We start from the raw sequence: 16,515 nt of genomic DNA on the forward strand, positions 1-16,515 counted from the left end.
GGTAACTCCTTGGAACATGGCTTATCAGTTTCCGTATCAGATATGTTACTTTGGAGAGTCGGTTACATAAATGATATATACTATATACAGTGGTCAGTCTTATGTAGTGAGAGGCCAGGAGTCTGAACTAAACACGATGCCTCTAGCGAATCTCTAATCTGGCTGGTACGTTCTAGCTTGAAAACAGATGAAGGTCCTGGTTTCCTTCATGGAAATTATATAGTCTATATACTAAGCAGGGTAACAAAATGTGAGATCAATCTTGATCAGGATTAACAAAATTCTAATGAGTTTTTAATCCAATTTGGTGCAGACAAGCCTGCAATTAATCAGGATATCTAGAAAAAATCAAGACCATGGAACATCATCTGAAAAAAAAGAATCATCGCCATAGAACTAATCATAAAATGGATCCGGGAATGACAACGGCTTGAATTGACTAATAGTTTTATTCATCTATGAATACATATAAAACAGCTTGAGATAGAACCATTCTAATTCGACATTAAATGCATTTTTTAATAAGTTGGTCCTTATTTTTCCCCACATTCAAAATAAAAATTACATGCAAAAACAAACAATTTAATTCAATTTACAATACAATCTTGAATAATACTTAATTTCGGAAGAAAGGCTTATTTTAGCACGCAGTCTTAGATGGTTTTTATTAAACTTTCAAACAATAATATGTTGCAGAAGAGCCATGCTTTAAATAATGAATGCAATTGGAATATTATCACAAGACACTATAAGTGAAAAATATCGAATCTTGGATGGAAGAACCCGTTTATACAAAAAGTGATGATCGAAAACCCCCTAATAGTTATTGATTTGATAAGCTTCAGTTTACAAAAATTATGGAAGAAAATACTGAATTCAGTACTATTTATAAATTCCATGTTTTTTATACTTGCAGTTTAAAACAAAAAGTTTAACAGTTGTTAAACAGAAAGAATCTTATAAGAGAAGACCGAAGCAGCTCTACCGTCTTCAAGGAGTTGTATGGTCAGCAGCTGTGCTCGGAATATGAATAAGAGAAAGGTGCAATTCCTTATCGGCGGCTCGAGAAGCGCGGTTAGAGCCGCCGTGGCAAGAGCACATAACGCGTATTAATTCATTATATTCGATGAATCATTGGATTTTTATGTTGTATGAACGTTATGGCGGAGTATGAATTAGAAGTGTTGGCTTCAATACCGAAATTGGCCCACTTGGCACTCAGATCCATTAGAAGTTGTGCTGAACACAATATTCTTGCTCTCCGGCCTCATCTTACGAGCAGGCCGGAGATCTCACACAGTTTGAGAATAGGTTGAGGTCGTTTCAGCCCCAAGGCCGAATCATTCGCTTTACCGCATGGATGTTGAGCGCCAGCTATCCTGAAGGAAACTTCAGAGGGAGCCAGCTACTAGATGGTTCGATTAGTCTTTCGCCCCTATACCCAGCTCAGACGATCGATTTGTACGTCAGATCGCTGCGGACCTCCATCAGGTTGATATAATCAGGATATCGAATGAATCATCGAATTTAATTAATTTATAGGTTATATGTGCTCTAGCCGCAGCAGCTCTAGCCACGCGCCTCGAGACGCCGCTAAGAAATTGTACCTTTAGGTAAAAATTTCAATGCAATTATTTTATCACTAAGCCAAAAAATGGTAATTTTTTCGATCACTCGACGTATCATAACCATTCGGTTTGAGCTAAAACTTGAAATTAAGCAAAGCTAACGGAGTAATGACGGTTTATAGCAAGTTCATTATCATTTCTTTGGCAATATAAGGAACAATTATCATTGAAAGAAGTTTATTACAATGCTGAACAATACATAATCAAGGGTATTTGAACTTCTATAAAAAAGTACCGGTATTATAATATAAATTGAATTGTCAATTGCAATTTAGAATATTCAAAATTAATATGAAACATATAAAAAGTTACATTTTAAAGAAAAAATTAAAATAGCACATTATTTCATGATGGTAAAAGTTCAATTTCTCTTAATAATAAGATCTAATAAGATTATATTTCGCACATAATTTGTTGCTATGTTGAGCTATGCTCATTTTTATTTGCTATGCTATTATTTATGTATCCATTCTAGGAACTGTTCTATTCGAACCAGTTTGAGAAAAATAACTTCCTTTTTCAATCCAAATTATTTCAAAGCTTGTGCGTCTGGTTTGAGGTGAATAATAGTACAAAAATGCTTGGCCTGGGCCTAGTAGACTCAAACCCAAGATGAGCTTGTAATGAACCACACTATAGTGGTTACATCTTTTCAACTAGCTCATTATTGGCCTCAAAGTATGCCTGCTTCCAACCATGAAAGGATTTATCTATTTTATTATTATGCTCCATTCAATGACTTTTAAAATCTACATTCTATCTATTTATTCAGTATTTATATATATTTATTAATTATATTGAACAATATGAAATATTCAGAGTATTTATAATTAAAATATGCAGTTAGAACAGTCTAGCTTTTCAAGTAAAAACGTAATTACATAAAAACGTGAAGCCAGATGATTTCTTCAGATCGATCATAATTTAGGTGTGAGAATGTCTAGCACAACTAAAACCTAAAAAAACAAAGAACAATAATTTTGAACCCACAATGGAACCCCATTAAAAAGCTATTTGAATGGTATAATGGATGCTCTCATAAAATTGTACAAATTAACAAAGAAGTCCATCATTATGATTTTTTCGAACAAATAAAAGATAAAACAATTCTACAAGAAAAATCAATGCTCAAAAAAAATGTATGATGAAATATTTGAAAAATTACTAGATATAATATCTTCGGTTGTACTAACTGTTGGCATAATTAAATAGCTCATAACACTATTAAAAAGCAATACTAAACAACATTGAGAATTTGATAAAATTGTTTTAAAAATTATATTTCTTATCTTTAAGATGATTTTTAAAAGACTTGCTTCAATAAACAATTTTAATGTTGAACATTATACATATTATTCATAAGAGATAAAACAAATTGAATCAATATAGCCTGATGCATTAAGCTTAGCGTTGATGCATTTTAAAATAGTCACAGCCTTCAGAAAAGTCACTCTTAACACAAGTTCACCAACCACTAAACCACTTATACTTGAATATAAAATAGAATAATTATTTAAAGCAATCATTTACAGATGCCACATTGTGTATTATGCAACGCTGATCGTAAAATAATTATTGACTTATTAATATTATCGTTGTATGACGATTAAGTAACATTTTATTGTGGAAGGAGAAAATCATAGTCTGATTTTACCAGTTTCAATCTGACTGTAGATATCTTCAGTAAGAGGTTCATAAACACCTTTTGAAGAAAGATAGAACAACTTGTCCTTCACAACTTGCGGATTGTATGCTTCTTTCTGTAGATCGGCTTTTTTCATTTTGTAAGTCCCTATAAAAAAGAAGAATTTTAATTAAAAGATTTTCAGCTATAAATTATTGCCTTGAAAAGGCTGATGAAAAGCTAGAACACCTTCTATTGAAACACATCAATCTGATAGTATTGATGAGGGGAAATAATATGGATAAGGGATATCAGAACTAATATACCATAAATAATAAATCACGGCACAAACACGTGATTAAATCAACTGATACAGTGACACTATGGCTAGCTACACACACATCGATTTTGGTCGTTCGATAAAAGTTCGTTCGAATTTTCAACGTACGACCAAAATTTGAAATAGCTTTCAGACATCATCGATTTTGATCGTGATCGTGCATTTTTGATGATTCGCATCAGCTGTTTGCTATGTGGTAGTGAAGCCGATGGAACGCTCGACGTTCAAACAAAATCAGTTTTTCACACACATCGATTTCGGTCGTTCGATAAAAAATCGGACGTCCAAATTTTTATAGTGGCGCAATGGTATGAATGGGTGATTAAAAACACGTCGATCAACGATTTTTATCGTACGGACGCCGTGTAGCAGCCTTAAGAGCAAAAGTAGTTTATCATCAGCATTTATGTTGCATTTTTCCACATGACGATAATCTGTCGTTTCCCCTTCCCCCTAATGACACACTTCAATTCAAACGACATTCACTTAGTTTTTGCTATTGTACACGTTTCTAGGATTATTACATGATCTGTAACCATCAAAATTAACCATATAGTAATGTTATTATTATTCATCTTTGTATTTTCACCAATGATGGACAACGCGTTTGAAATGTTTTTGCTGTAGGAAGTTGAATGTTCATTTCAAAGACTCAATTTTATGATAAATTGCTTCAATTATGACAAAGCCAGAACTAGAAATATTCCAAGTCTATGATCTATGATCTAAAAGAATCCATGAATTCGGCTCTTTGCTGGTGTAGACCGTTGAGCTCTTAATAACATCTGGAGATGGAATAGGTACCAGCTACTATGCCAGAACAGGGTTCAATCTAAATTTATAAGGTTGTCTATTAGTTGACAATAATTTTCAAACTAGATTCAAACAAGAAGCTGATCAACTTTGTTGGGATGGCTTTGAGGACATAAATGTGAATATATAATCAAACGATTGCTATAAAGTTTAAATAGGTAGCTGGAGAAGATTGTATTATTCAGCAAAAAAAAACCCTGGAACAATACAAAGTGGTTTTGGAAAAAGTCAATTCAGTAATAAAAAGATTATCCTTAACAATAATTCTAAAAAGTTGGCTCTATTTCAAATTGAATAATATTGTTCAATAATTTCAAACTCATCCGAGAAACATCATACATCTGATAAAGACTTAAATCAATCTTGTGTATCAATTTCTGGCTTTCATTGATAATGATCTAAATCTGTAAATAATTTTTCGCCCCACTAGAACGTAATGAGCTTTCTTCAGACCTCATATGGAGGTCGGGTCGAAAGAGATCAGTTTTCGACTAGATCAGCCCGAGAATGTTTTCTTCACCGTCCTAGGGTCGAAAGTGAACATTTTGTTGAAAATGATCTTGAATAACAACTGATAGTGTTCGATTATACAAATTTCAAATCGTCAAGTTTTCAAGTTCAATATTGTCAACTTTAATAGTTGGTCAAGTTCTCATTTTTCGTGGAGTAGAAAAAAATAGCATTCGCAGCTCGGAAAAACATTTTTTGCCGGCTCTCAAACGCTTCAAGTTCGAGACGAAGTCAAAAACTGCGATCTCGAGCAGGCAAACACATATTTTCCGCCCTAGGTGCATAATGTACTATTTCGAACATCTATTGAAGTAACATAACCATAGTCTATAATGGATTACACACTGCTAGGATATTGAAGAGATATTGCGGAAGAGATTTCAACTCACCTGTCATTTCAACTTCATGTAGAACTCTAATGAACATGGGTCGCGCATAAGATGGAAGAGACTTCTTTGCACCTTCAGCCAATGCCTCCAGATCCAGTGTATTATTCTGATCAACAATGGCTACCATTCCAGCACGACCTTCGCTTCCAGTCACCTGCAAAAACAACCATTAATTATAAATCTTTTGATTTTTATATTTTTCATGAACTTTCAGTGTTTCATGGAGGACCAGATTTTTAAAATCATAGTAAAGTAGTATTTTCAATTTGAGTAGGATCCCCGATCACACCCACCATCAAATTACCTTTGTGTATGAGATATTAAGCCGTTCTCGGACTTTTTTCTCTCTTTTCTGCTTTGAATAGTATTGATTAATAATGTGAATATCTTAGAAACGGTTTGAGATATCGATATGCTGTTTCCATCATTCATTTTTTCTTGAAATTCCGTATCGAAATCATGTATCGCATCACCACCTTCCTATTTAAAAAAAATGAAGTTGCATTCAATATGGCGGATCCAAGATGGTGGAACAGATTTTTAAGGTCAAAGTAGTTTTTTCAATTTGAGTAGGATCCCCAATCACACCCACCGTCAAATTACCTTTGTGTATGAGATATTAAGCCGTTCTCGGACTTTTCACCCACTCTGTATAATAAGAGAGAAGAGAGAGTAGGGTTGTGTTTGATCATGTGTTCGTTTGTTCGCATCAAAACATGTCAACTTGTGGGTTGCATAACGGAAAAATGGGAATAATTTAGACCTCCAAATTTTGCACATAGATTCTAGAAATATCAATCTCGTGCACCTGGAAGCCCAAAATTTTAATTTTCCTTCTAGATTTTTCAGAATGAATGTTCAAATTTCATTAATGGTACATACGATTTCATAAAAAAATCACCAAATCATATGGTCGAAATTAAAAAAAGGAACATCTGTTTCTATTATTGCTTTCTACCTGATACCACTTGACCATAATAATATTGTTTTGATAATATTGATAAATATTTTTAATAATAATGATAATATTTTTATCATAGATATAATAATAGTATTGTTTTGATAATTAATAAATATTTTCATTTTCACAAACTCTTTATAATAATATGGTGAATATGAAACAGCTGCATCAAAGAAATTATCTCAAAATAATATCTATTTAGAAAAATAGTTTTGAAACTTCGTTTTCCTGATTCAATGTATAGGCCTACACGTGGCATGGGTTATTAATTTTCAAGCTAGAACAGTTTTTTAGACAAAGTGCTAAATAAACGTCTACAGTTTCATCAATGCTGTATCGGCAATATGAAAACGCATGCAGTTAATATTTCTTTGAATAGAGGTGTTGATTTACATAAAGAAATTATTCTCTCCAATTTTATTTAATTAAAATTCCAAAATTATTCGAGCCCCGACAGAATGACTGACTCACTGTACGGTCAGTCGAAAATTTTAATATTGGAATGAGGGGTATTTTGGCAAGCTGAGCAAAAAAATAAGGTCATATGCCATATGCACCTTTTCGTTATATCTTCAAATGAAAAATTAGTTTTGTGGGTTGTCAAAACTCCCTCTGGAAGGGAAAATACTCAACTTATTCTATATTTTAGTAACATAACAATGATCATCAATGATCTATCATCTTCTATACTATAATAAAGGAAAGAACTGGATTATACACTTTTACAGGTGTAAAGTATAGGAAAATTATGTTTGACGCATCATCACGTCTGAACTACTGGACTGATTAACTTGAAATTTTGCATATAGATTCTTGCTCAACCGAGGATGGTTATAGACCTATTTTAAATTCTTCAAGATTTGATTACATATAAAGTTTTCAGTTTGTAAAGTTTTCAATCATTTGTCATGCTTCCAGTTGTTGTATGGAAGCAGCAGAACATTTCTCTTAAAAGGGAAATTAGAAGATATGTATGATTGGGGGGATCCTTTTCGAATGATAAAAACAGATTTTCCGTCGCACCCAAATTTTTTCCGCCATTTTGGAACCCCCATTTTGAATCCAACTTTTTTTTAATTGAAAGGTGGTCATATGATACATGATTCCGATACAGGATTTCCAGAGAAAAGGTATGGTGAAAACCGCACATCGATATCTCAAACCTTTCAAAATTTATTCTCATTCATTACCTTTATTATAGTATAGAAGATGATAGATAGATGGATGATATATCCATCTATCATCTTCTGTACTATAATAAAGGAAATGAATGAGAATAAATTCTAATATACTATAATAAAGGAAATGGATATATCATCCATCTATCTATCATCTTCTATACTATAATAAAGGAAAGAACTGGCTTAAACACGTATACACGTGTAAAGGATAGGAAAATTATGTTTGACGCATCATCACGTCTGAACTACTGAACTGATTTACTTGAAATGCTGCATATAAATTCTTAATCAACCGAGGATCCTTATAGGCCTATTTTCAATTCTTCTAGATTTCATTACGTCAAGTTTTCAGTTTGTCAAGTTTTAAAATAGACCCTTGCGAAGCACGGGTTACCTGCTAGTCTCAAATAAAATAAGACTTGAAATAGTATGTTCAACAGTAATATTCATCTTCATCCGCATAGCAGTCACAAAATGTTGATCCTCAGAAAAATTAGAACCGCTCACCTCCACACCATAAACGACACAATCCCTGTAGTTCGCCAGGTTGCTAACGATTCCCTCCACTTCAGAAGTGGATACGTTCTCCCCTTTCCACCTGAAACAATAATTATATATTGTATTATATTATATAATAATATAATTATGACATACTCTAATATGCAGACATAGTTGTATGTTTTGATACTTCTTGACTTGCACACGAAAACAGTCTCAATAGTCCTGTCATGATAAGTAGGCCTATATTGATATTTCTAGGTATGTGGGTTATTCCTAGTGATCCAAGAAACATTTATTTATTTATTTATTCACAATATCACATCGGAAACAACAGGTAATGACCCAAATATGTTTCCTTAACACAACAATAAGTACAGTATACAATTCAATCAAAACAAAAAAAAGATATTAAAACTAACGTTTGAAAAGAAAGAAAATAATACTTAGAAAACTACTTCTAAAACATTCCTTGATAGAGTTGATGGTGAAAATGAATATATGAAGTGATGAAGGAGAGAGCATGCAGTCTCAGGATGAGGGTGATAATGATAACTGCCAGCAAAAAACTTTGAAAATAAGGGGTAAGTAAGAATAAAATGAGTTTGAATGTGCAAATAAAGAAAAATTAATGTATAAAGAGTGATATTTTTATAATGATAGAAATATTAGCGAAAATTATGGCTACTGATTAAAAATTCAGTTATTCTGATTCCCTCTCAAAAGCATCGTTATTGTGCACTAGAAACTTAATGGGCCATCAGAAAACACGTCCACCCCACAGCCAAGTCCATTCAACAATCTTGGCATGTGGTTGAGGGGGGAAAAATATGCATTAACTGTCCTACACCTCTGTACTACGAATAAGGAATGCCATCTTCGCCTGAGAGTGGGTACGGCGAATCCAATTCTTCCCAGGAGATAAGAAGAATCAATCTCATTCGTTATTATCTTACGGAAAAGAATCAAAGATGATACCTCTCTCCTGAGCTTAAGAGCATCAACTTCAAACAATGATCTTAATCGACGTGTAGGAAAACCCCTCTCACAGGAATGCCCGAATTTTTTGAAGAAGCGGAATCTTAGAAATTTATTTTGCATTCTCTCAAGTTTTATTACATAGGTGATCTGATAAGGACTCCAGACCGGCGCTGCATACTCAAGCTGGCTATTTATGTAAATAAATCAAGCTGGCTCATAATGTAAATAATGTAAATTATTCATGATAACAAGGAACATTTTTGTATATTTGATGAGATGAATGTTCATCTAACATAATATATTATTCCCAACTATAATATTGGAAGAATCAATTAATTTTTGAAAATTAAATAAAATCACACATAATTATACAGGTGAGTCATATTGAACTTTCTGGTTTTGGAAGGGCGTTGCACGAAGAAGGGAAGGAGCAGAATGGTGGGGATGGTGTCATTAGACGCGCCATGACATGCAGTTTTACTTTTAGTGTGAGCAATGGCTTGGTCGGGACAACATCGTGAGTTCTTAGTTGAAGAGTTTATAAAAAATGGCGGCTCCTTGATCACAACACAGCGTGCGTTCCGTTTACATTTTGCTAATGGTCGACGTGATCCCATTCCCATTGGACCAACAATCAGAAATTGGGTATTAAATTTTAGAGCAACATCATCAGCATTAAAAACAAGACCAAATTAACAAGTCCGAATTAGGACGTCAACGTCAGCTGAAAACGTGGATAGAGTGTGGGCTTCAATTCAGCAATCTGTTTTGATCTCCAGTGATGAGGCACATTCATTGACATCCACACTGTCACTCGAGGGCTGTGAAGTGTTCGTTCGTGTAGGTTTCGTGGGTTATTCTCAGCCCAGTATAGAAAATTCTGTTTGTTAACAGTTCAGGCGAGGTGAAAATGTGCCTCATCACTGAAGATCAAAACAGCAGTGCGGGGGATCTGTTCAATGTCGCGGCATAAATTTGTTTGTGTGTCTAAGTCTCTAACTGTTAATTCTTGCACTACCTGAATCGTGTATGAGTGAAATTTAAGGTCTCTATGCAGTATTCTGCGGACCCTACTGAAAGATAATCCTAGTGAAGCGGTTTGTTTCCGAACAGAACGCCGAGGGGATTGCTGAATTGAAGCCCGCACTCTATCCACGTTTTCAGCTGACGTTGACGTCCTAATTCGGACTTGTGGTCTTGTTTTTAATGCTGCTCTAAAATTTAATACCCAATTTCTGATTGTTGGTCCAATGGGAATGGGATCACGTCGACCAATAGCAAAATGTAAACGGAACGCACGCTGTGTTGTGATCACGGAGCCGCCATTTTTAATAAACTCTTCAACTACGAACGCACGATGTTGCCCCGACCAAGCCATTGCTCACACTAAAACTGCATGTCATGGCGTGTCTAATGACACCATCCCCACCCTTCTGCTCCTTCCCTTCTTCGTGCAACGCCCTTCCAAAACCAGAAAGTTCAATATGACTCACCCTGTATAATCAAATTCTACAGTTTTATTTGGTACAGAACCATGGTTTCGTGACCAAACAGGCAACATTTTCAAGCTGACAGACTCAGTCGAATTACTTTTTGGTTTAGGAGAGTTGGAAAATTCGACTTACCTGAATGTATCTCCAGTTCTGTCCTTGAAAAATAAGTATCCATATTCATCCATAACAAGAATGTCACCTGAAACAAAAAGAAAAGTTATTTTTTCTCTTTTTTTTGAAAATTGAGAATTATTGATGATAATTGATGCATGAAACTGAAAGGAAGGTGCATGCTGTCAGAAAATCCGTCTTACCAGCACTTAGAAAGACAAGAAGACAACATACAAAAAATAAACGATTAGCTACAGAAATTTGATAAAGTCTTGAATAAAAATATAGAAAAACAGTTGAAGACATTGAACCACTAGTCAGTGACTCATTAAGGGTTGCTTTCTCCAAAAGAGTTGAACTAAAATTCTAGTTTAAACCATCAGCTAATTCAATTGGAACGCATTATAATAAATGCGACCATACAATGATTAAACGGGTTTAGTAGTTAAACCAGTTTTGGAGAAAGCGACCCTAAGATGCAAGCTAGCTTGATTCAAATCTTAAAAAGAGATAAACGTATTTAAAAATTGCCTTATCGAGACTAAGTTTATTTAACCATCTACCGGTACCCTTATTTTGCTTAATAATCCAGTAGTGTTTATCATACAAAATAGTATATGTAAATAAGAAATGATTGGGCTTGGAATTATTGTATTACAATAACAACTACTCAGAAAAAAATCATTCGTAGTGTCATTGACATCAAGATAGAATGTAACACCTTACCTGAAAGAAAAGCTGAATCTCCTTTGGCAAAAACATCGGTTACTATCTTCTTCTGGGATTCCTTTTCATTAACATAACCCAAAAATGCTCTAGCAGGATTGCTCGGAATAATCTTACCGATGAATACTCCTGGTTCACCTGGAATATTGTAAAGAAACAAGAATATTGAGAGATTTTTACCTTACACCGAGAAAAGTTAAAATAATTAGATGGCGAAGCTTCAAGTGAAGCCTCTCGACTACTTTTGACTTTTATAAGAATAATCCCAATTATTTTTCAACAACCTTCTCGTTACAGTTATGCTCTTAGATAGAATCGATGTGATTGACAAATATATTGTCTATTAATTGAAAAAAAAAACTATGGGTTGAATGAAAAATAACATATAGCAAATAAAAAGAAGGATTTTTTTAATAAAAAGTAGTATTTTTGAATGAATAAAGCATTAGTGGATCTCATCATTCCGATTTTTTCAAGAAAATGTCGAAAAATTTCAATTGAAAAATTGACAAGTGCTTCTAAGATAAGATGATGTACTGTATTTATTTGACACAGCATTTTCACAAAAATAAATTTAACAAAAAACATTTTCACAAAAAACATTTGAATATCGTCATAGAAAACTAAAATGAATGCAGAGAAAGCAGGTACTGACTACAAAATATGTCTTGAAAGTAGTGCAGGTAATAGAATAATTTATGACTAATAATAATTTATTATCGTATTAAAATATGTCTCTATCTTATAGCACAGGAATCAGTTACAATCATTTTAGTAAGCTTTTGGAGCAAGAAATTTGGATAATTCATTTTTGAATACTCTCTTATTAGATATAGACTGCAGCTCGATTGGTAGGTAATTATAAAACTTTGTACCAATGTAAGAAGGCATCTTCTCAAACAGTCAAGTCTATGCTGTTTTAATGCTAATTTTTTTCAACTCTAGTATTGTGATTTGTGGCCAATTCTGAGATGTGTTTGTAGGTGACAACTGACAATTGATAACTTGTACATTAAAATGAATGCAACACCAATATTGATCAATAAATTAACAATGGATCGGCCATCTATTTAAAACATCAAATTGTCTTCAATGTACTTGATTATACGTGAGGCTTACCAGGATTACATGTAATGCAAAGTCCATCTTTGTTGCGGAGTGGTTCTCCGGTTTCAGGCTCGATGCGGATGATGGATATCGGGTATATAGATGGGATGATTCGCGAAACAAACCCTATGGATCCAACTTTATTGTCGATATTTGCTGTAACAAAACAATTGAATAATTCAAGAGCTCCACCAATCAGCACAATCACTTTCGTCAGTATTGTAGTACAGAAGTTGAAAATAAGGTTTCATTGATATGCGTTTTTATTTTATTTGTGACAAGTTATCGAAGAAAATCTGTAAAAGATGAATGAGCCCAATAATCTGTGACAATCATTGAATTACTGAACTCTATTTGAAAATTTGGGTCCAGTCACCCAATCAGGAATTTAATATGTTTGGTGAAGATTGATCTAGACTATCTGTTGTTTTGGCAGGATGATTTCCCTTCCATATATTATCTACGGTGGAGAAGCTACACTTTCTGCTCCACAATCTTAGGTTGTTGTTTGTATGCAGACCCATCAAGTTACCATTCGATCACGGACTCAATAAGTTTGAACTGAAAATACTCCACCATTACTCGTCCCGAAAATTCATACCGCAAGTAAGTCAAATACTCAAACATTTCAGGTTTAATTGATCCTCCGGAAAAAGTACCTTCACCAACAATGCTCTTTAGTGAGCTTCCCATTCAAAATTATAATTAATTGAAGATAGATAGATAGATGAAGAATTTATTGATACTCATAACAAAAAGCACAATTACAATTCCAAAGCAATAAAAAAAATTCAATTGGCATGGCACATGCCGTTAGCCAGAGTTGGTAGTTTATATGTATCATATCATATCAATTTTTTAATAAGCTGATTTCTCGAATCAGTTTCTTCGGACAACATCTTATCGATACTCTATCTCTATGCATTCAATCTATGAATGGAAGCTATCAATGTTAGAAAAGAAAAATTCATCATCACACCTTAGCGCAGCATATAATTATTCTAAATGGCAGCAAGACTTTTCAAATCATTTACCCAATAAATACATTTAGTTTGATTTGCATGTACAAAAATGAGAAAGAGAGACAAAAAAATACATGTATACAACTGTATCTCTAATTACAAAAATTACAAGAATTCTTGTAACTATCGGTACTATAAATGTCATGGGATATAACCGTCATGTTGTTCTTAGTAATTGAAATCTGAAACTAATTGCTCCCGATACTTCAAAGCCTCGTCAATATAGCCCACCAATCTTCTCCAGTTTTCACCATTTAGGTATCTCAGTATAGTTTCCTCTTCTATAATCTAGCGACCGAACCATTTCATCCGAAACTCTGCCAGTGCTGTGCATCGACCCAAGAAGTGGCTTGTGCATGTCCTCTATGTCCCTGCTATGCTATTGCAAAGTGAACATAATATATAGCTGTTGTCATTCCTATCTACATCAGCCCTGAAATTCAAAGGTAACGGGGACCCTCTCACTCTGAATGCCAAACTGATAAAACGTCTCTTGTTTTCGTCATTAATATAATCTCTTCCTATTGTATGTGACTTTCTAAGTCTCTGAAACATTGAGTGGAACTGCGAAGTTGAGGCCCTATTCCACCAAGTTTCTATCAATCTGTCACGTATCCGTTCAATGATAATTTCACATCCATTCCTCCATAAACTCGGCTGGATCACTGGATCAATCCAGTCCATATTGTATCGCGTATACAAATGTTTTCAATCCTTGTACCATCCACATTTGCTTTGCGCCATCAATCTTGTTATCCTTCCTGTGAATCTGAACTCAGGTAGGTTTATAGTCTTTATTATATACTTCACATTCATTCTCAAAGTATCTAGCCATAACAAGCCCTCCCCACTCTCCAGACATAATTAGGTGTGTTCATTGGTAAGCAAAACAGCCTTTCAAGAAAATATCTATGAAAGCATTCAAGTTGCTCTCTCTGTTGGTACCCCCATACCTCTGCGGCATATGTAACCGTGGCCTTGCTCACCGCATTAAAAACTTGCCGTTTCGTTGATACTGGAACATCATTGTTTGTAATTAACTTCCCCCACAAACTATTCACACCATATTTTGCTGCTGACACTTTAGCTTTGAAGTGACTAGTCAATGATAGTGCGGATGTGAATGTAACACCTAAGTACTTGTTTTCTTTGACTATTTCTATAGGCTCCTCATCCTCTCCAAACCTCCACTTCTCATTCCTGCGCAATCTACCCCCCTTCCTGAACACCATCATTTTTGACTTATCTCTATTCACTGTCAAGTTCCAGCGGCTACAATAATCCTTCAATCTGTCAATCATACTCTGCATTTTATGAATACTGCCAGTGAATATTGCCAAGTCATCCGCATGAAGAAGTGCGTCATATCGTGACCTCCAATCCTCAGCCCTCCACCGATACATTCACAGATATCATATGAAAATATGGAGAATAATATCGGGGACAACAAACAGCCCTGTTTTAAGCCGCTTTCAAACTGAATACCTCCTGTCAGCCCTTTCTCGCACCACACAGCAGATGATACATTATCATACAAGCCTCTCATCATTTGGACAAACTTATTTGATACACCTATCTCTAATAATCTATAAAATAATGCTTCTCGATCAATCGAGTCGAAGGCAGATTTGAAATCGACGTAGAAACAGTATACTCTTCTATTCTTTTCTGATACAAAATATTTAATCAAATTATACAGAACATTAATGTTATCCACAGATGAGTAACCTTTTCTGAAGCCGGCTTTATTCTCCCTAATGGTGTTTGTAAGCTTCACATATTTTTCCAGCCTATTCAATAAACATCCACAAAAATTTTATAAATTGAGTTTGTGAATGATACGGCTCTATAATTCTTTGGTTCTCTCGAGTCCCCTTTTTTATGCAGTGGGAAAATCATTGACTTTTTGAAGGCATCTGGGGCACCTTCTTCGTAAACTTTATTAATAAAACTACACATCAACTGTTTATATGCTGCAGGTGCTATTTGAAAAAACTCGCCAGAAATTCGATCTTCACCTGGAGCCTTTCCATTTCTCAATTTTTTCAATGATAAGTTGACTTCATTTATATCAATAGTCCTGTCCAGTAACTTATTTTTGCTGAAGGGCTCCGCGTACAACGTTGGGCCACTCGACCGTGAGGGATTATGAAATTCTTTATAATGACATACCCATTTCTCTGGCTTTATATTTACATTTCTGACTGTGTTTGATCCTTCACTTACTAATTCCCAGAATTTTTTTGAGTCCCTTACTGATTTCAGTTTTGTTTTCACCTGCTCCCAGTAAGCATTTTTCTTAATATTACAAGTTTCCTTGTACTCCTTAACCGCAGCCAAATAGTCTTTTTCAATTTGCGTGGAGTTGGTTCTCCTAAATATTTTCAAAAGGGAAAACATCCTATTTCTTATTTTTTCGCTCTGTCTGTCATACGAGGCGTTTTTCTATTATTCGTTTGATTGGACTCATTTTTGAAGTTAGTGGCGTCATATATAAGCTCCCTCAACTTAATACTAGCTTCTTTTATATTCTCTGGCAATAATACATATCTACATCTGAGATCTAATTTTTCTATAAAACTATTTCCGTTTTTGCTACTCCAAAATAATTTTGGAGCTATTGGCAAATAACAATTATTATTCTCTAGAGGTTCACTACATTCACAGTTAACGGTCAAACATAAGGACAAATGATCCGAGAAGCTCGCTGGTATGATACTGAAATATTTTTCTAAACTTAAACTATCTAAACTAACACAACATAGGTTGATTACTGACGCTCCTCTATTACTAATAAATGTGAATTCTCCCAATTCACATTACTCTACCATTTAATACAACAAAATTGAACTCCTCACAAAGGTTTATAATTTTTCTCCCTTTTCTATTCAACACTTTATCTTTAGAGCTGCGCTCATGCTCTATATCTGTGCTATCAATTGAGAGTTGAGTTGGCAAGCACTGCGCCTCTCCCACCCGGCCATTCATATCACCTACAATAATCATATTACTAGTATCATCACAGGAGACCAACAAATCATACAGAGCACAGTAATCAAATTCCCATTCACTCTCTAGACCTCCACTCAAATAAACTATGCACAAATTATTTTCCAACATAAATAAAACTT

At 34.4% G+C, this 16,515-nt stretch overlaps 1 protein-coding gene across 1 annotated transcript in view; it reads right to left on the reverse strand.

The window, feature by feature from the left end:
* Nucleotides 1-434: 434 nt before the first annotated feature.
* Nucleotides 435-16,515, reverse strand: part of LOC111049835 (long-chain fatty acid transport protein 4) — a 60,900-nt gene continuing 44,819 nt past the window's right edge. Inside the window, exons 8-13 of the mRNA XM_022336009.2 lie at nucleotides 12,375-12,518; nucleotides 11,256-11,393; nucleotides 10,551-10,617; nucleotides 7,954-8,044; nucleotides 5,305-5,458; nucleotides 435-3,420 (exon numbers count right to left, since the gene is read on the reverse strand). Coding sequence (XP_022191701.1) covers nucleotides 3,266-3,420; nucleotides 5,305-5,458; nucleotides 7,954-8,044; nucleotides 10,551-10,617; nucleotides 11,256-11,393; nucleotides 12,375-12,518 — 749 coding nt within the window. The 3' untranslated portion in view covers nucleotides 435-3,265. The remainder of the gene's footprint in view (nucleotides 3,421-5,304; nucleotides 5,459-7,953; nucleotides 8,045-10,550; nucleotides 10,618-11,255; nucleotides 11,394-12,374; nucleotides 12,519-16,515) is intronic.

Source organism: Nilaparvata lugens, chromosome 3 (genome assembly GCF_014356525.2).
Source record: "Nilaparvata lugens isolate BPH chromosome 3, ASM1435652v1, whole genome shotgun sequence".
Taxonomy (NCBI): Eukaryota; Metazoa; Arthropoda; class Insecta; order Hemiptera; family Delphacidae; genus Nilaparvata; species Nilaparvata lugens.